The sequence below is a fragment of the Pezoporus wallicus genome, unplaced genomic scaffold (assembly GCF_028554395.1).
Source record: "Pezoporus wallicus isolate ANWC-B61680 ecotype Strahan unplaced genomic scaffold, APGP_CSIRO_Pwel_v1 contig_5879, whole genome shotgun sequence".
Classification (NCBI taxonomy): domain Eukaryota; kingdom Metazoa; phylum Chordata; class Aves; order Psittaciformes; family Psittacidae; genus Pezoporus; species Pezoporus wallicus.
In genome coordinates this window covers 2,092,048-2,113,519 of record NW_026637549.1, presented here as the reverse complement: position 1 = coordinate 2,113,519, position 21,472 = coordinate 2,092,048, and the positions used below count along the sequence as shown (strand labels likewise).

At 37.7% G+C, this 21,472-nt stretch overlaps 1 protein-coding gene across 2 annotated transcripts in view; it reads right to left on the bottom strand.

Annotated features, from left to right (window-relative positions):
• Positions 1–21,472, bottom strand: part of HDAC9 (histone deacetylase 9) — a 385,328-nt gene that overhangs the window by 6,621 nt on the left and 357,235 nt on the right. For both annotated transcript variants that reach the window (XM_057406208.1, XM_057406209.1), the window contains exons 24-26: positions 18,771–18,904; positions 9,316–9,400; positions 4,006–4,159 (exon numbers count right to left, since the gene is read on the bottom strand). In XM_057406208.1, the coding sequence (XP_057262191.1) occupies positions 4,006–4,159; positions 9,316–9,400; positions 18,771–18,904 (373 nt within the window). The remainder of the gene's footprint in view (positions 1–4,005; positions 4,160–9,315; positions 9,401–18,770; positions 18,905–21,472) is intronic.

The window sequence follows — 21,472 nt, the reverse complement described above, 5'->3', positions numbered from 1 at the left end:
ATCCTGGCTGTGACTTCAGATCCTGTGGGGTACGCCAGGTAGGTGCAGGTTACTCAGCACAGCTGAAGTGGATACCCAAACAGCTAAATATTAAGAGAAGCTCTATGACTTGATACACAAACACAACACGCAACTCTGATGGTGGCTAGCTCTTCCCCAAGGTCCAACCAGTTGCTCTGGTATAGAGTAATATAATGTATGTAATATAATGCAATGTGATTGAAACTGCAACTGGTAGCTCTGTAACAGTAATATCTAAAAATTGCACTTTGTTTTCATTTCCATTTGAGTAAAATCTCTAACTATCTGAACAAGGGCCATAAAGTCAAATTCTGATAAATGTCATTCTCAAAATTTACTGTTTGCTGTAAAAATAGTAAGTGCAATAGATATCCCTCCACACCCTTTTATTTTTTGATTTTAAGAAGAATCATATGGAAGCTCCCATGTATCAGGAACAGCACTGTACTGAATATTTTCAAAGCATGATTTCTGAAACAGATGTCTGGCCAAAGCAAAATTCTAATCAGCTAAATCCATATCTCATGTAGGGAATAAGGAGTTATCAACACACAAAGGTTATGGTAGCTAGAAATGTTTCATAGGGCATGCCTGCTCCTTTAATTGCATCTGTATTTAAATCTGTGTTAGCATCATGTATGTTTTCTTTCCTATCCACAAACTTTTTTCTATATCTGTTTTCTTCTGAAGTCTATAATCAAGTTTCTATCAGACCTTAAAACGTAGAGCTCTGCTTTGGTAAAATAAAAGTGCAGCAGCTTTTCGCAGTTTTCTTCATTTAGCATGCCAGAGAAAATCAAATAAAAAATAACTGGCACTGTCACTTGAAGAAAAAAAAGAAAGAAGGAAGAAAGAGAAATACTTAAGATGGGCCTTAGCCAGGAGCATTTTATCCTTTATTCATCAGTGGTAAATGAGTCAGATATGAGTTGGCCAGCAAAAGAGATGCTTTACCAAAATCTTAGTTTAAAGTGAGTCATCTCACTCCAAACAGCAGTATATCCTCCAACATAAGTGGCAAGAGTTTTCCCCAGAGACTCTTGTTGCTGCTCTCTTCATGTGGAGGACTGACCATCTCAAGCTGAAGTCAACAGGATCTCTACCTGTTCAGTGAAACAGTGTTAGAGATGCAGGCCAGACTTATCAGCCTGGCTGACCATGGTGGGAATTTAAAGAAAGTAAATTGGCTCCTGGAATAACAAAGGAACCCTTCAGCCTGCCCTGTCAGCTATGGTGCCTTCTGCTCTGATCCCACCCTTCCTGTCACAACCAACTTTCCCAAACAAACACACAATGCAAAAGCTTACAACAGGTCTTCAGAAGGTGGCCCACGTCTACAATGGGGAAAGGAGGGTACACCTACAGTGGCTGTATTAAGATGGCTTGAGAGCCCAGATGAGCTCTTACATAACTGCAGCCTGGTAGTTTGACACAGAAAAAGGCTGGAGAAGGAGCACTGCGTACTTGGTCCTGAATTACAACAGACATAAATAGGAAAACATAGAGTTGGAACCAACACTACATTGCTGCAGTTTGCATTGGTATGTGCCTATGAAATTAACAGCCTGTTTTTGTGAAATGAATGAAATTATACTGGCATGAAACTAGAGTGTGCAATGTAGAATCAGTCCCTGGATTTATGATCCCATGCTGGACTTACATTCATGCTCAAAGTGCAGCCAGGTCCTCTCAGGTCTCCCAGCAGCTCAGAGGACCCTCAAAATCAGACCTTCAAAGTGACCATATTTTATTTCATGGTCCTCCTTACATTCTTCATTCAGCAGGAAGATAACAAAGAGAATGATGTCCTGAAGCCTCAGAAAACCTAACCAATTTTGGCCCACTGGGACAGCACTTACGTTGTGCTGTCTGATGACAATCTGGCTGTGGGTGACTTCTTTGGGGGTTACAAATGTGGAAACAGACAGGAATGCATGCGTGCATAGGGTTTTTTTTTTGAGCTGCTAAAAAATCTCAGCAGCACCACAGAAGATATTTCAAAGGAAAGCATTTTTCCACAGAACAATTAATGATGACAGATTGGTCCCTATAAGAGTCCAGAACTGATGAAGTGTACTGAATCTGGCAGCCACATGAATTCCACTTGTGTACATTTCAGTACATCCGGTTTTGGTTGTTTTTTTTTTTTTTTTTTTAATTTCTCTCAGCTCTGCCCTGAAATGCTATTTTCAGAATGGATGGAAACTGTCACAGGTTATCATTAGGCAAGTAATAAACACAATAATTAAGTGCAGTGTTAGCCAAAAGGTTATTTTCTTCAAATCATGTAGGATCAGCAGTTACTTTCAATGGCTGTAGTTTTAAGTGAGTGGAGGCACATGAATACAATCCTTGGTTGTTCTGAGCAATGTGAAAATACACAAAATTAAACACACCCTTACACAGAAACATTTAAAGCTTTACTTTGACTGCATTAGTTCCAACACTTGAACCAAAATTCTTTATCTTTCAGTGCTACCCACACAAGAGCAGGCACCTTTCTGTCTCATAACTTGTCACAAATTTATATAACAAAACTTAATTGTTCCTTAGTTGAGCACTGATTAGCACTCTCACAAAACTAAAATATGTCTCCCACTTGTCATGGATTCTTCGCTAAGCTTTTATGGATTTGTTTGCAATCTTATTAGCACAACAATAGCCATAGCATATTAAAATCTAATTACAATTGGAAAGGTAATTATGTAAATACTTCACTAGCTATCTGTGCGCCCTGTGTGTCGCTTTGAGCTGTGTCTGTTAACTCATTGACAGATGAGTGCTCCCACTGTTGTGAAAGATATTCAGTCCCAAACACAGCCATAGTTTTTACCACCATTCCAGTTCCCTACATGCCTATCAGGTCAGTTCTGATTAAAGAGCCAATGAAGAAGGTAAGAGCCAAATCAGACAAGTAGCTGTCACAATGTAGGAGACATGGATCTTTCTGGCTCCACTCCTACCACTGCTCTGCCTACCCGGAGCTCCCTTCTTTCTTTCCTGTTGTTGCACAGCTCTGCTCTGCAGTCTGCAGGGAGCTGATGAGTCTCCTTATAAGGTTTTTTTCTCCTTTCCTCCTCCCTCCCCTGTTTTCTCTGGATGATGGATACCAAATGATTCTACTGCATTTTGGGTCTTCCTCTACTGGTGAAGGCCAGGGAACTTTGTCCTTAAAACAAGTAAATAGGAAACTCCAAGAACTTCTGCAGTAGCCTTTCTGTTTCTTAACAGCTCTTTGAAGAAATACTGTTTTTTAATGACACAGTATTGGGTGTCTATCTTTTTTTATTTTTTAAAATCTCTTATTGGCAAAAAACCACAACAGCAATTGCTATATCATTTTCTCAAATTGCGAAATTGAATGCAATCTTCATTAACGTAAAAAGCGGCTGACAAGGTGGAAAAAAAACCAGCGTTCTCACTCTTTGCTGGTGTACCTTCATTTTGATACATGGAAAATGCTGGCCTTAATCCTTGTCAGGATTGCTTTAAGTTTTACACTGGCACCTTTCCATTGCTTCCAGGGAAATAACTTTTAATGCATGTCTAATATAATTTAATAATGATTTAAGTCCATCCTTATTAAATTTATCTGAATGTGTGTTAAATGCCTTCCTAGAAAATTAGAACAGTTTTGAATAGCCTCCAATGAGAAGAATATGGTTAATTAACCTTGATCATATCTATTTTCCTCATATGGATATTATGCTTTTTGTTTACTAGAGAGCATTAGACACAGGGAGAAAACAAGGTTCTTGCACTAATCATGGACCTTAATAAAAATGACAAATGACAGAAAATATCTGCTAGCATAGACTATCTCTGCTTTCAGTGGTCAAGTGAGAGAACTCAAATCAAGGGATAAAAACTTCCAGGTACCTCAATTAGCAGTTAATTTTGAAACAACCTTTAGTCTGGCTGTCTTCTTCACCTTACTTGCCTGGAGTGAAAGCCTTGTTCTCTACAGTAATTGCATACACTTACCTGCTGCTTTCCTGAGGGATACACTGCTGAACATCCACTGAAAGAGAGGCCATAGCAGATACCGTTTCTGTCTCCTCCCTCTCTTGTTTCTGAGACTCTGCCAGAGCACAGTCCACTGGCACAGAGTATGGCTCCACTGACTTCCAGTACTTGCCTAAAGAAAACATGCATAATAATTCATTGGAATTTTAGCTAGCATGGTGGTAGAAGCATAGTAATCACTTAGTTCAACACTGAGTGATTATAATTTAAAATCACTGTGGTATAAGCAGCACAGCTGAAATTTCAGACTGCAGTGAGGAGGTATATTTCTGAACCTAAGAATGCCAATTTGGAAAGTGCTTTCATTCCAAGGGCTGTGTCATAACCTTCCCCAGAAGGTAATAAACTGGAGGAGTAACACACAGACTAATGATCGCATACTGTCAGACAGGTTATTGGCTTTATCTGTACAAGGTGAAGGGAGTTCAGGGCAGGGTTAATACCTAGAAGCTCTGATACGGCAGACAGTTGATGCATATACAGCAAATAGGGCTAGAAAAATTAACATTGTTGTACGAAGTGCTCACAGAGCAGTGTCTTGAAAAGGAAAAAAGTCAGAAATGCCAGCTCAGCCTGGAGTGATGTTGCCAGAAAAATCAGGTTTGTTAGTCCTGGATGTTCTTTCTCTTCCAACCTCGGGGCGTATACTAGAACAATAATTTATTTAAAACTTTCATATATGAACTGGCTGTTGCTGAAAAGCTGCCAGATGTCATACGGAATAGAGCTTTCTGGTTTGCTGTGTAAAAACACAGCAGTGGCTTAAAAGCCCGAGTATTCTCAGCTTTCTGCCTGCAAGAGAAGAGACAGTAAGAAGCTTCTCAAGCAACTCAAACAATAATGGCAAGTAACCCATGGTCCACATATAAAATGGTCTGCTACTGCAGTGCAATTAAGAAACAGGTTAATTAGTGGGAACCAGGTGAACAACTAGGAATTTAGATATGTATTTCTTACAGTTCAGTAATCCACTGAGCACTCACTAATTGTCAGGTGGATGACACCTGGAAATTTGGAGAACTGGGAAGGCTGGGAGCTCTGGACCAGAGCTTATTCAGTGTTTAGCAAGAAGCTTCCAGCAGCTGCAGAGGTTGAATCAGGGTACTTATCTGGGAATTAGACAGAGGGTTTCAACAGCTGTGAAAGAGAGGGGATCAAGTAGAAGACTTTTCCAAGGGCTAAAAGGAGGATTTTGGCAGTTGGGTGGCGGGCTGAGTTGAGGTGCTTATCCAGAGGGTATCTGGAGGCTTTGACAGCTGGGAGGCCAGGCCAGCGGTGGTGCTGCCTGTGCCGCACAAAGGCTGCTGAAAACTCCCTCTTTGGTAACACAGCTCTCAATACACTTTCAGGCTTTTCAAAAGGTGAACTTTTCCCTCCAGTGAGAAAGCAGCTGTCGATAAAGCCTGAAAATGTCTTTATTCAAAAACATCATTGCAAGATGAAAGCCCAAGTCAGTCTGCAAGAACAAGCAGAGAGCATGGCCAGCATGTTTCTTTGAACTGTAATAGTGTGCACATTTGAGTAGTTAGCAGAACCTTTAAATAACAGGGACCTTCTGGGGATAAAACGTAAAGTGCATTAAGTATCCTACAAAGTTGAGATTAAATGTTAGGAGGTTGGCTGTGTTCCAAAAGCATGAAAGACACAGCTAAAAAGTTATGTACGTAACAGTAGGCTCAATGATCGGAGCCTGGCAGATTTTGTAAAAACAATACAAAAATGTTCTATTATTAGCTTGCTGAGTGACCATATTCTCTATTCATTAAAAAAATACACTAAAACAAAGCAAAAAATTATATGAGCATTCCACAATGTTCTCACAGGTCATATGTGCAAAAGTCAGTCTTTGCAATACACACCCAATTCAAACCCTATAATTTATGAGCTAAATGTTTGCAAAGTGGGTGGGGTTTTTGTTGCAGAAACAGATGTGCAAGAAAATCAAATCTGTGGGCATGGGAATAATACCCCCTCTTGCCTATAAAAGAAATGAACCCATGTTCACTGCTGGAGTTTTCAAGGGCTCTTATTCATAAAATAAAATATTAGTAATCAGCTACCACTGTGTTGCCCTCCTGCAGCAACAATAAAACGGCATCAGTGAGGATTGCTACATCACATTCGTTCATTCGCACATAGACTCGCATACCAGCTGTCCCCTGAATCCGAACTTTCCTGTAACACTAAAACTCAACACCAGTTCAAGCATATTAGTGGGATCTCTGTGCCCATTTAACTATCAATCACACCCAAGCGACTGATGATTTTCCTTGTTTCCCTGCATTGAGAATTGTATTATGAGAAGGATTTCAGCGGTAGAAAAGGAAACCAGAGTCAGGCCAGGAAGCAGGTGGCAGCACCTATGCCGCAGTGGAGGGTCTTGGAGAAGGGGAGTATATGGTAGGGTGTTTGTGGTTTGTGGGAGGAAATTTTAAAGCTGTTCCAGTTAGTAATTGCATCCAGGTAGCCGTGAGTACCTCACGCAAAGAGAGCATTCTGATGCTTGTGAAAAAGCAATGGTCGGTTTTAATTTAAAATCAGGAAATCAGATTCTATGATATATTCTATGATTCTAAACATGTACTTTACAAACACCTCTGGTAATCAGAGCAGCTTTGCAAGTTTCTTTTTATACAAGACAATATTTACATTTACATACAGGGCTTCCATGCATGTTCAGCCAGACGACTTGCAGGCAAAGTTTTGTGGAACAGAGAGACAATCACAGCATGAGGCTGCAAAGGAGCTTTGTAAGAAACCTTAGGTATGCTACGTATTTGCAATTAAATGAACTCAAAAAGCATATGCCTCAAACTGCTCACATCTCTGAAAATGCCGTTTCTACTGTGCCATACTGGAATGTGAAATTCTACCAGTCCTGTTACATTCATTGAGAAGAACTTGGTGGAGCTCAGGGGAAAGAGTGAAGCATACTGCTGGTTTCATTCATACAAAACTTGAGCAATCGTGGCTTGCAAGAATAAACAATGAAACCAAATCAGTCTTCTAGGTATGCTTTGGTTTCCAGCATGAAAATGTGCTTAAGACTCCCTCAAAGATTTGTGAGACTACTGATTATTACCAGGAAATAATAAAAATGAATGTCTCTGTCACTGTTACAAGCATTTGTAACTGCCTTTCACAGATAGATTTGGACATGCTATACCATGGCTTCCTTCAAAAAAAGCCCATACTTGGGGGTGGTATTCAAGCCAACGAACAGGATTGCTTAGAAATAGCATATTACATGGGTGTGGGAACTGTTACTTCCAAATGTATTACATTTCCAAAGGATTTTTGGATCACTGTCACATACAAAACATTTATACAGATTCCATTCTAGTTAGAAAAAAAGTTGTTTCCTCTCATTGTCTAAGTAAGTATTGTATCTTTGCAACAAACAAAGAGGAGGGACTTTTGGTTTTGTCTAAAATATTGCTAATATTTGTTATGAAAGTTGAATCACAAACATACAGACCCAATACACATGCAAACAATCATCCAAATAAATCAAGCTTTCTCAATATCTCTTGAGGTGGTACTTGACAGCTTTATGCTTTTCAGCATTAATAACTCCCTATAATATTCAACATGTACTTGCTTCTCTTAATTCCATCTAAATAGGTGTTCTCCATAAAGCTGTCCTGAACTTCCTCAATGCTCCTTTCTGTCATCCAAGCATATTCCTTTCTAATACTTGGTCTCCCCAGACAAAATGAGGTATGCATAACTTTTAAAGTAATAACTGCAAGAAAAGAGAGACTATTGTATATAAATAACTCCAAACCTAAGCAGATCGACCTAGGTTTCATCCATCTGGACTGCCATGACTGTACCAGTTCACCTCAAACCAATGTGTGGCAAAATTAGGCCCCTCTTCACGAGCTCTGGACTATGTTTTTAGGCATAAACTTGTATAGTTCCTAAAACTATTCCTTCTTTCTGTGAAGGAAGGAATTCCTTTGTGTGTAAGACACTATGCCTTTCTAGAGCTTAAATTATTTTCTTTTTCTTAATGCACCCTTTTTTTTGTTTGTTTGTTTGGTTTTTTTCTGATCCATTTTTCATTAAATACATGCTTTATTTCAAACAGAATTACATATCCTTTTCTCATGTCTGTGGTATGTGTGCAGCTTGCTGTCCTCACTATCATTTGCATAGTACATGAATTTCCTTAATTTGGTGATTTCTCCCATATAATTAGCAGATTATTAACAGGGAACTAGCAGATTATTAACAGGGACACTAACTCATGAACTACCTTAGGACATACCACTCAGCAAAAATGACTGACTGGAATTTATCACGTAGAGGTGATTTACTCAGAACACTTGCATATCTAGGTGACTACTGGATGTGAAAGATGAATTACATACCTACAGTAAATTTTCTTTGTCACTTTACAATTAAAATCAGTTTGAATACTGCATGATCAGTGGAAAATGCATGGTGTCTCTTTTAAAAACTGCATTTCTTTCATGTAGTTGAATACTAATTATTTGTGATTCATCTAAGATGAAAAAAACATTTGTTATCCATTTGTTATTGTTAAGGAGTCAGCAAACAGCAGAAGTCAGGAAGCTTCCACTGCCTCAGTAAAATGGCAGAGAGCAGAAGATTAGGGAATTTAAGGGAAGTCTGCTCAGTTAGATTAAGGAAGCTGATGGCAGAGAAAATTTTTTAGTGAGACCAGAGCGAATGCCCTAAAGCATCTGGTTAATAAAGGGTTGGTGTCAGGGCCCACAAGTGAAATGATCAAGTATCAGCTGCATCAGAAACTGAAGAAAGTCATGCATTTGTTAGCATTGTTTCACGGAATTAGTGCCCATTTTGAGCTTTTTAACTTTATCTCAAGCTCCTATACATCTCAAAGTGAGTAACTCAGGGGATGTTGCACAGAATCTGTAGAAACTATTTTTTTACAGCTCTAATTTACCTGTTGGTTCCTGCCCCTCACTGACAAACATCTAGTTCATCCAAGGTACTCTGGACTAGAAAGATTTGGGAATACTTAGGAATCAGAGAGCTCTAAATAATTTCAAATGGTTAGTTTTTCAGGGCTAAACATACAGCAGGAAGAAAGGGATGTCAAATAAACAAAAATAAAAACATATATACATATACATAACTAGACACAGAATATTCATTTATACATAAAAAATTTGCCCACTCTTTTCTTTGAACCAATAGGTTAATGTCTATGATATTAATTCATAATCAAAAATACCCCAAACCCACCAACCCTCCAACCCAAACTGAGAAACATACTTTGAATTTCAGTGGTCTTTTTTAAAGAAGCTATTGCATTCATATTGGGGATTTGGTGCACTATGTCTTCTGGGAGAGGCTCCAGCTGCAAGAATAGAATAGAATAATATAAATTTTCAATAAACCACAGGGAAGTAAAACAAACTGAAACAACCTAATCCTTAGAAAAAGCTCAGCCCAAGAACTGGTTAACATTTTGCTGGTATCAGTTCTAAATGTATAGCCATGATTTTGTTTTCTGTTTTCCAGCCATGTAATTGAATTCCAAGGGGCTTTTCTATTGGCTGCAAGACTAATCTATGGAGTCTCTGAAACAGGTGCATGTCTGTGTATTATTCATTAAAAAAATGCTAGTTATTTGTGTAATTTTTGTAGGTTCCTCACAAACCAAATTCCACTGCATGTGTATACGCAGCTGGGCACACCAAACAAACCCTTGCTGAAGCCACACTGAAACCAAAGCGTGCACTCCATTATCTTTATTTTTCTGGTGTTATTACATCTAGCCATCTTACACATTTTAAGATTTATAGGAGGAAACCATAAAACACAGCTGCTTTTACTAGTTTTGCATTAATTTCAAATAAAACAGTAGATAAAATAATGGTTATGCAGATCAGCAGTAAGAGTTCTCTAAAAAAGTTACTTATAGAGTGGGCTGTATTTTAATTAGCCAGTTTTAGCTCTATATTTTTTGAGTAGGGCTGCATTATAGCATATTTGCAGAAGGAAGTGTTTACTTACTGCACAGTTACTTTTGCCCTGCAATGGATAAATATACCAAGCAAACTATATTTTGAAATTCATCCACATGTGCTTTTTTTGTCCACCTTCCATACATTTTCTCCCAGAAAGAGGGTAAAATATTGTGTGGGCTAAATGCCTCATTTTATACTGTAATATCTATATTCTCCTTGACCTATGCTTAAAGTCCAGTCAGTTTTTCCTCTTCACTGCAGTGTCTGCACAGACTGGGACAGGAATACCAACTGTGTCAAGGTGGGCAAGGAAGAGCAGTATCAATACCAATCTCTCTTCTCTAAAGCTAAGGAAGTTCAACTACTGTTGACAACAGACATCTGTAATGCAGACAGAATTCCTTTCTTAAGCATGTCTAGGTCTACTTTAAACTAGGTCAAGTGAAGCCCACCTAAGGATCTTCCTCTGTGAAGTTAATAGTTCAGTAACCAACACATATCATCCTTCAGGTTACTACCATTGCATTGCTACCCACCAACTAGATGAAGTCAGCTTTGATTAAAATACAAAGTGGGAAGCAACTGCAGTGTAGATACTCCCTTAGTGATTCTATTTTAAGCAAGCTTAGCTACAAATCCCAGAACTTCTGGAATCCTACCACTGCAATCAATAGTGAAGGCCTGTCAGTGATAAAGACATTGCAAATATCACCATGGAGTCCTGGTAACTAAAATAAATAAGGCAGTTCATGTCATTATTTCCTTAGAATCCTCTATGGGATCACAGCTGGAAGATTTTCTTGTGGCTAGAAACAATAGCACTATGTTTTGTTTTCAAATAACATAAATCACTCCATTCTGTGCAGAGAAGTGCTGGTAGGACCTGATTTGGTCTACCAAGGAAGTCAAACTCCAAAGGAAGATTGTTGCTATCTAATATGTATCATAGATTAGAACAGAAAGAGCTATTACAATAGAAATAATATTTACAGATACATTTACAATTCTTAAACCACATTTTTATCACAATCTTTGTAGGTTATTCTACATGGTAGATGTTACCATCTATATGGTAACTCTTGCAGGTACCTCAGGGAAAACTGTGTATGAAAATGCCCACCAACAGATCAAGCTTGACAGATCTTAGAACAATAATCCATGAAACAGTCTTAATACTATATACCTTGGGTTACACAGATGAATAGAACTTGCTTTTATCAGTTAGTTTCTTTTCAAAGCAATCTATCATTTGGTTAGCATAAGGACAAAATCTGAAGTTTAGTTTGGTCGTACTGGGTGCAGGAACACAGAAGAGGAAGCAAACTGTAGCTTAAGATTCTGTTTTGAGAATTTCCTAATTCCCAAGGCTTTGAAGATCAATTCACTCCCCTGAAGTAGGACAAAATAGCCCTGGGCTATAACCGTATGAATAATAGTACAAAGTATGTAATTGCTAGACTGCAAGATGTGAGAAAACTGTCTTACTTTGTCCTTTGAGTACCTTGAGATTATTAAGCTGGGAGCAACTGATGTAGAGATAGCTAGAAGTAATATCCTATTAAAAGGTGAATATTTTGTTGTGTTCAGAGCTGGATTTTTGCAGGAGCCAAAAAGTCTTTTTTTTTCCTAATATATCGATAAAACCTCTTTAATCAGTACAGAATAAATTCTTTAACAAGTAGGCTGCATTTGAATATTTAGACATATCAGGTTAATGTTTAGAAATGGCAGATGTGTGTTTAGAAATCAGGATAAGATGATAAATCATTAAAGACAAGAAGAAAAAACATACATACAACAATTATCCCAATCCTTACTCCATCTGTTAGTTTTACTAACAGATCTATATAGGTCATGTGAGCATAACAGTCATGTTTGATCATTTCCTTAACTCTTTTCCACAAAACTTTCCTTTTGTATCCCAAGCTGAGCTTCTGCTCCAGAACTATTCTGCCTCTTCACTCAGTGATAGCCAGACAGACCTTGGATCCTCTTCCATATCAGGGAAACCTTATCAAGCACCACAAGTAAGTTCATTACATCATATATCCTCTTGAGCCCAAAATGCAGTACCATTACAAAACCACCATAGAAACAAAGCCAGTGACTTATGGCAGGTATTTCTATACACTGTGAAATGAGACTGCATTTGAACGAATGATTTCTGCTGGCAGCTGTCCACTGGTTGGATATGACTGTATAGACACAGGGGTGTCCCTGGAAAATATCAGCAGTTATACCCGACAGTGAACAAAAGAAATTACTCTACACCTGGCATATATGGCACCATCACCTTCCCTCCTACACTTATTGGCATTCAGATCATGAAGTCTATTAAATCTGGAGGCTAACAGAAAGGAAGCTGAAAAGAGCACTGGAAATACACTGTCAGGAAAGAAATCTTTCAGAGAACAGCCCAAGTCTGCAGAAATAACCAAACCACTGGAAAGACTGTTTGGACCAGACACAAAGGGTCACATTTTCTAAGTTTTCACATGGCTGAATTAGGCTTTTGTGACTAAAGTAGCCGATGAAAGTAGAAACTGTGTCCACCAATCATTTTCAAAGTAGGAAAAACAATGTAAATGGGCAAAAATTACTTGGGCTGCCTAAGTCTGCCAGAGGCGTATCAACAAATGTTTGAAGAAGGAATTAACGGTGGAAATTTCATGTGCCCAGAAAGTGATATGAATTGATCCTTGGGAACACGGAGAGAATCTGAAACTGCAACATTCTGTACTGAGCTGGAAATTCTATCAATATCTGTATTGTCCTTAACACTGTCATGTTTTAAAGCACCGAGATTAGCGTCAGTGAAGGTTGTTGTGCAGTTAGAGATAACTGATGAGTGAGGCAATTGCAAGCATAATGTAAGGAGCACGGAAAGTCCTGACATAAGCAGAGGAAGGGGAAAAGACAGGCAGGCTCCTCAGGGATGCCTAGGTTGCAGGGGGAAGCATTAGAACCTCTCTTTCCTGGATGCACTGTGCGAGAAGCATATCAGCCCAAAGACTGGACTTCATTGCTTTTAGGGTGACCTATGATTACAGAGGACTAGGTTCAAAGATCTCACAGGTCCTCTCTGTTCTTCTATTAACAATCTTCTGAAAGTTTATGCACTTTCTGTTTAAATATAAGCACTTTGGGAAGGTATTTTTGTGATCTACTGTTACAACATAGCATATAAGTCAGTTTTCAGTAAGGAATAAGTTCAAAGACACAAAGGGTCATTAGCACCTACCAGTCCCTGAAAACCAAGGGATGCCTAAGAATTATGTAACTTTGGTATTGGAATATTCTCTGATTCTTTGGCCAAACAACTTCCTGACTAGTGCTGCCCACCTTGTGGACTTTGATGTCACCATGCTGACCTCTGGCACATACATTGCTCCAGTTTCCTACCCTATCTAATTATTTCTGGACCAATTTCTGGACTCTGGGTTTGTGCAAGCAGCAGTTGAAAGGTGGCTTGGACTCAGTGTTAATTATTTTCAGATTAACTATCAGGATGTGAGATTGTGACCAAGTTTACCAAGCAATCTAAAATTGATCTCAGGCCGTATTCACTTCCATGAATATTCCAATTTTGGAGAGAGAAATGCTTACCTGTTCTGGTAAATAACCCCTTTTAACACAGTCCAGGCCCTCTTGGCAGAGCTCACTGCCTAGCTGGCAAGCAACCCCAGATTCACACTGAGTTCCACAAAGGAGAAAATGCCAACTTTTCATCATCAACAGGAAAGCTGCAGAGTACAAGCTTTCCACTTAAATTACCATCCCCTCCTAAATGCCAGCTCAACAGATTGCAAGAAAGAAGCACATACTTCACACTCTGCAGGAAAATTGTCCAGGATAAGTTTTCAAGCATGCATGGGAGCCAACCAATCACAATGTTTTGTCAAATTCTGCTTCAGACTGAAATTCAAGCCAGAAGAGTATTTACTAGAAGATGTTAAATTTAGTCACTTAAAAATGTTTTTGCACTTATGGCCAAATTCAGCCTTGGCCGCCACAGTCAATGAGAGCAGACATGCATCCTCTCTGTGCCTTTGTTGCAGGGTCCCGCTGGGCAGAGCACACTGTGGACTGCACTTCTCTGTTTCCTTTATGCAAAGAAGAGCATGACCCCATCTGCTAGCAATTATCACTCGTTACAGGCCACAGCAAACTACTGTACCACATAGAGTTAAGAGACAATGCCCAAACCTTTATGCAGATCAGAGGGACCATGATGTTAAACTGACTTCTGTGTCCCATGGAAATACCCCATCTGGCTGCTTGAAAAGGGATGTGAATAAGGAAGAATTATATCTTTAGATTTTGATTCAAAAAGTTTCGTGCCTGAAGGAATCCTTCCTTACTGTCTCTGGCTGCAGAAGAACCCCCAGCTGAACACAATTATGTTGGAAATAAGCTGCAGGATTTAGGATACTGAACTCAAAGAAAGCTTATCCCTGAGGGCTTTTTAAATCCAAGTAGTGTCTCTTCAAAAGTAATGTGGAGGAAAGAAACCAGAACCTACCCTTGCATGTATAGAGCAGCCATACTCACCGCCACCTGACACTGAAAGATAAAGCAGTTGTCTTTATAGCATCGAAGCTAGGATGGGCAAAATAGTGTGGAATTTCCACTCTCCATAACAAAGATTTTGGGGAAACACCTTGATATTAAACCCAATCTTCACACACTTCTTGGAATTACATACAAAACCCAACATTTAATTGAAGTAATTGAAGTAATTCTTAATTGAAGTAATATATACATCTATATATACTTGAAAAAGAAACTGTATGACCAATCTGTGAAAAAATGTAGAAGAATTGAGTTTTAAGCATAAGAGTATATCATAATTTCAGAAATGCTTAGGCTTATAAACAGTGTCTCTGTCCTAATTACCTGAATCCAACATTTCCTTTGTTTTGATAGATGCTTTTTTAATGGCGAAGTTCTCAAATCATGTTGAGAAAATTTAGGGATATTTTAAAGCAACTGATGCTCATCCTGCTTTTTTACTGTCCAGAAGGATTTCCATGTTTTTATTCTGGATTTCAAGGGAATCCAGCTGCTTAATCTCTTCTCACCTCTTCGGAAGGTTTCCTTCCAAGGAGATAACATACAGTGCTCCCAATTAGCTTTGCAAATGGTCAAATGGATTCTTCTCAGTGTGACATGGACAGACACATAGACAAGGAAACCTAAAATCTTGAAATGCTTTTTTAAAAAAAATTATATGTAAACTTTCTAATTAATTTGGTATTTATAAAATTTATCCTTACCTTTACTTCTAGAATTTCCTTTTTATATTTCTTATCGTTTAAGGAGAGATTCATGCAAACAAACCAGACTGAGAAATTTCAGATATTATAAGGTGTTTTGCCTGATTTTCAGCTGCTGCTCAGAAAAGATATGCGTCTCCTGCAATTTCTGTGTTATATTAGGAGTCCTGTGCTGATGTCCTGGCTACCTTAAGGTATCCAGGCACTAGGAACCTCTATTTAGGGAGCTGTGTCTTAGAAAGAAACAATTTAGAATGTAAGTGCCTTCGATCAGAGAAAACCAACAATTATAATCAGATGTTTCTCAGAAGTATTGACCTCAGAAGTATAGATGGGGCTGATAGCTCATTTAAATTCTGATCTCTTGCAAGAAAAAGAGACCTTTTAATAGTTTTTTTTGGTTAGTCTTCAAAATCCACAACTATATGCAGGAATTTCCTGTGCCATACTCAAATTATTTAAAAAACATTAACTTGATAATGTATTCTTTTCCTAGTGGCTCCAGTTGCATTTGTTAAGAGAAGAGTAAGAAGTCAGGTTGCTAAACAGATCATCGTACTACACGCCACATATAAATAAGAGCAAAATATATCTATCTTGGATGTCAACCTGTTTTCCATCTTGGTATTCAGAGACAAATTAAGAAAATAAATCATTTTGCACTTGTAAGTTTGATGTTACTTCTGTATATCAGACCAGCTCTTCATGAAAGCTGGAAGTTGCGGCAAGTTTTACTATTACTCTTTTAAAAAATGTTATTCTGCTGGTAATAGGACATATGAAGCAGTGAATTTCTGTATTGACAAGTCCTGGCCAAAACCAACAAAACAAAAGAAAAAGTTAAAAAAAAAACAACAAAATGTTTATAAATTCTCCTCAGCACATGAATAAATACATCTGACAAAGTGCAGAGTACCTTACAAAGGCCTTTCCCAACCTTTCTAATTTGAGTTCAATTACATGTATGGTGTTTAGAAACTGAAGAACATTTTGCCAATGTTTTTAAACCAAGGTTGCACTATATACCATTATTTGTAAAAGTGAAGGGGGCAGATAACAGGTTATAATTATCCTATTAATCACCTGTAAATAATTGCATTCCGGGAAGAATGCATCCTTGAATTACAATAATTGGTTGTTTGAAGAAAAACATTTTTTTTTTTTGTCCTTGACAGGAACATGCTTGGGGTGTACTGTGCAAGCTCATGAATATTATGCTGAAATCAAGCAATGTATATGCTATGGGCCATGTGGTGTACATTGCCATAAGTCTATAGATGTCAACAGATGCACTGATTTCTAACTGCTAAGTAGGTATCAGACTTCTTCATTAGTGTCTGCTCCTTGGCAACACCTTTAGTCATTCTTTTAAGCAAACATCAGTTTCTTACGATAGTTGTGGTAACAACATCCTCTCTGGAGTATTTTTCTCTTCTTAGCAGCCACAGCATATTTTCTCTTTGAAATTCTGCTGCACCAGACCATTTAATGACTGCCACCAAAGACAACGCTGTGAGTAGAAGCACATGAGAATAATGCATACTGCATGAGATGTTTCAAGTTATTAATGATCGCGTTCTTTTACAAGTGGAATAAAAATGGCTGCATGGTTATGTTTGTCTTAATTCTCAGTTACTGAATTTCTGTCTCAATATTGCTTTGCTATATTTTGCAAAAAGGTAGACTCACAATTTATCAAATTTCCTGGTCTCTAATAACTCAAAAATAAAACTGAAGAAAGTCTCTATTCTAGTACACTTATCCCATTCCTTTTGCTCACAATCAGTATTTTATCTTGGGTAGTGGCTAGTCGGTGACAGCAGAGCAGTAGGTGGGTGTGACACAGCGTTAAAGCAAAACAAGGCAGTTTTCATAAATGGGTAGCACCACCAAATGGTCATAAATGGATAGAGGGACCCAGGAACCTACACAAAGAAAGACACATCACATCATCAGCATTGTACCATTTGCGTTAGTTCCACAAAGGTGCAAATTCAGAGTGGGTTTAGAAGGGCTATGAAAAGCCACTGGTGCTATAAGATACTACCACAGAGAAGATGATTACAAAGAGTATCAACAAGAGTGCCCTGCAATAGTAGCTGATCATGAAGGCAATACTGCATTCACTTAAGACTGCCAGATGCCTCAAACTAAGGTTTTGCAATCTCTATTTCAGAACCTAAATAAAAGGACCAACATTGAGCTGAGCATCTTTTTCAGTAATGCATATCACCACACTGGAAAACTCTCCTTACAGGCCTATCAAAGATGATATCAGATAAAACCCAATTAAAGCTTCAATTTTTTTTTTTTATTTTTAATGTGACTACTTCTTTACATTTCTGAAAATATTTTTGAAAAAGCTATCACTTATTCTTTACATGTATAACATAAAAAATAATAACCATGAAAGTATTTTTCTCGATGGGTCGTAAAAGGGCCTAAAAGAACATTTAGAAAATCCTTCTATCCAATATTAATCAGAAGACACATTACTTCACATTATTCACATAGGTATAAAGGCTCAAAGCATAAGGGAACTGGCAGACTAGCTTACAATTTGGCTTACATTTGATTGGAGAGATTACATAGTTACTACCACCTCCCTGGGGGAAAGAAAGTAACACACTGCACTTTATAACAAGATCTTGCAAAATTCACAGTTTATGGTAAAGGCTTTTGTCGTTTCATAAATTGTGTTGGCTGCACCTTCAGCAAGCTTATTTTCCTTCTCATCACATTTATGGGAAAAAAAGATATTTTCTTGTAAACAACAGAACAATTTTCACTAATATGAATGCTTATCTTGTGTTTGTGTCCATAAATATAATTTATTCATATTTACTTAGCCTGATAGTCCAGTCTCAAAAGTTTTTAAATAACATATAGTGTTTGATAAATTTTTGGAAACTCCATTTAAATTACATACAAATGAGTCATTTATAACAAAATATTTTTTTGAAGTCTTGGACACACTTTTATTACTATTGTTGTTCAATTTCAAAAGCCTGTGAAATAGGTTCTTCCACAAGCCAGTCAAAGTGTCAAAATACTGGAAAAAATGTGCTTTTGCAATATACAATTCCTAAAATTACCAGATACCTTGCAAAAAGCATCTTTTTTTTTCCCATGATAGTCTGGAAGTTCTGATCCTGATAGATGATATGCACACCAATAACTACCGATTATGTTAAGTCTGGTATTCAGTACATCACAAAAAGCAATTTTGAGGTATTAAATATTACTCAGAACTGGCAATAATTTTGGCACACACTAAAGGGTTTGTAAAATCCTCTCATTTAGAGGTATTTATCCAAACCAATTCATCTGAAGTCTGTTTATTTCTAAGACGTGTTCAAATTGCATGGATTTTGTAGCAAATGAAAAAAGGGCTGATTCCATTGTTACTAAAAGAAAATCAAAGATAGGAGTTTCAGCAAGTTTAGGTCATTTTCTTCATCTCCTCTGATTTGTGTTTTACCTCATTTCCTAAAAGGGCGTTTATACAGGCTTCAGATGCATCACAGATGGCAGTAAGGTCATGTCCTCCCTCCAGTGCCAGCACAACACGGCCATCCGCTAGCTTCAGCAATTGCTTGGTTAGGTGACCAAAACCTAGTATTCAAATACAGTAGTGCAAATAATTAAAGCAGAACAGACATTACTGGCATATTTCACATCTGCTGCATGAGAATATAAAAGTTCACAGATATTGTACAGGGATCATGGGATCCATTTGGTCCAATATTCTGTTTCTGACTGGCCCATAGTAGATGCTTTGGAGTTAGGTATATGGAATTCTGTATGTGACAGATGTGAGATAATGCCCCTCTTGCTGATCCCTAATAGCCTGAGATTAATTGAAACATGAGGTTATTTCTCTTCTTACCATCATTAACCATTATCATCCTGGATTATCTATTTGCATATCAATGTAACTTATGCCCATGTTATTTAGGGAGATCTGACATAACCCTGGCACTTATAGCTTTGATAAGACAAAAAATATTTGTAGTTAAGATGTGATAATTGTATTTTTCAAATGAGATGACAAAATTTTTATCTAGAAATTGCTTTTTCCCTTGTATTTGGGGTTTGTGTATAGTGTGCAACCATAGACTGAAAAATAGTAGAAACATGTTAACTCTTAGCTTCATTTTGAAGTGTTTTGGAATCAGCACTAACACTTATTTTAATTCAAGGTTTTTGTATAAGTTGAAACTATCCAGAACTTTGTAGATATCTTTACCAGTGCCACTCACTTCTGACCAGTAATGTTCTAAGCAACTGCACAGCAGCCAAAATCAATAGTACTTCATTTTATGTGATCTATAACTACATGAGCGCTACCACAGAGTTTTCATCTGTGAATCATGTAAAATTAATTTATTTCATTTTTAATGACAAGTAAAATTGAACAAAAAAGTGTTAATTTGGTGTGAAGATTTTGGAGAGAAGTTTTGTGGTAGTTTCCTAAGGAGAGCTGTTGGTTTTGATTAATCTCCTTTCAGTGAGTAATGATAAGTAAAGCTTCAAAAGTATTGAAGTTAAATACCCACCACAACTTTTCCACTTGGTCTGTGCTAGGTGTGCTAGTTGCTCTACTGACGGTCATCAGTACTCATTGCAGTGTATTTCATAACCTTAAATAAAGCATTTAGAAGGTATCTGCTAAAACCTGGGGCTCTACAAAGATGGAAAAACCAACATCTTTTTACCATGTTTCAGTGAAGAAGGTCGTCAAAAATTCAATACAAAAATCAATGCAAAAATCGCAAGCTTATTTTCTAGAGACATTTTCCAATACACAGATTTAAGGCTTGAGTTGGCAAACAAGCAATCTCACAATTAGTTCTCTTTACATCTTAGGCCTTTGTTAATCACATGCCCAACTGTTTTTGGAATAGGGACTTTAATGATATCAGATTTGTTTTAGTGTGCAGATAAAAAGAAACCAAACCAACCAAACAACAAAAACCCCAACACCCCCTGTCTGTCACTTAATCTATGAATGATCACAGAATACTTGAGGTGAAATATTGTTTCCTTAAGCTACTCCACAATCTTCTATTGTGGTTCAAATTGCATACAGGTTTGAAAAACGAATAAAACCTTAAACTCTTATTTAAGCTCAACCTTTCCTCATGAAAAAAATCCCCACCCAATCCTCTCTACAAAAGACCGAATTTAGACAGGATAATAAAAGTGAAAGAAGGAGTGGAAAGAGGATAACCTTTGATCTTCAGCCAATTTCTACTTTCTTTTACCTACAGGATTTATTTCTGTCTGCATGTTGCACATGCGTTCTTTGGATTTGTAGTAAGAGAGTGCCAACAGCGTAAAGTGAATTGTGCATACAGCATTTAAAGGAAATGAAGAAGAATGAACAGACACAGACTCCACACATCTACAGCTCACCCTCTGGGTCTCTGAGGAATCCAAGAGCTCTTTTAAGTCAACACTATCCTTTGTGATATACAGCTTCTGTGATGAAGAGAAAGCTCTACCATGTTTCCCCTGCACATTTTGAAAATTTTGTGAGACCTCAAATATTGATACTGCCGCATCTCAATTTTCTGAGGTATGTGTGGCAATTAATATAAAGGTTCTCTCAATGCCCTTTTCTTCTTTTAGGCAACCATGCATAATATAACTTGTAGACATTGTTATGATGCTAGTTTGTCTAATTTCCTAATGATTTTCCTAGTATCAAAATTACAATAATCATCCCTGTCTGAGTCAGGATGTAATGAGCCATACAGAAAGAATCTTTCCAATCAGAGAGCACAGTAACAAGATAAAACGTTGCCAAACCAAACCAACAAGACTGAAGCTTTTCGTCAGTGTAATTACCCTGAGAAAGTAAAGGTAACTTGCTAGAAAGGGAGTCAACAGTACCAACATTGCCGGTGAATGAGTTATGGAAATTCTTAACAAAGAAACTTGGATCCTGTGCCACTGCAGCAACCTAGGAAAGATATTAGCTTCCTCAAGGAAATCCCCTGGAGTGCAGAAGTAACAAAATGGAAAGAAAGGAATCCCAGTCAAGTAATGGTTTTAAGATGGGCTCTACTGCGTGCCAAATAATTAAGAAAAACAAGAAGAAAATAGTAACAGGCACCACGAAATGAATCAGTCATCTTCCCTGATATGAGGAGATCAAGCACATATTTGACATCCCAC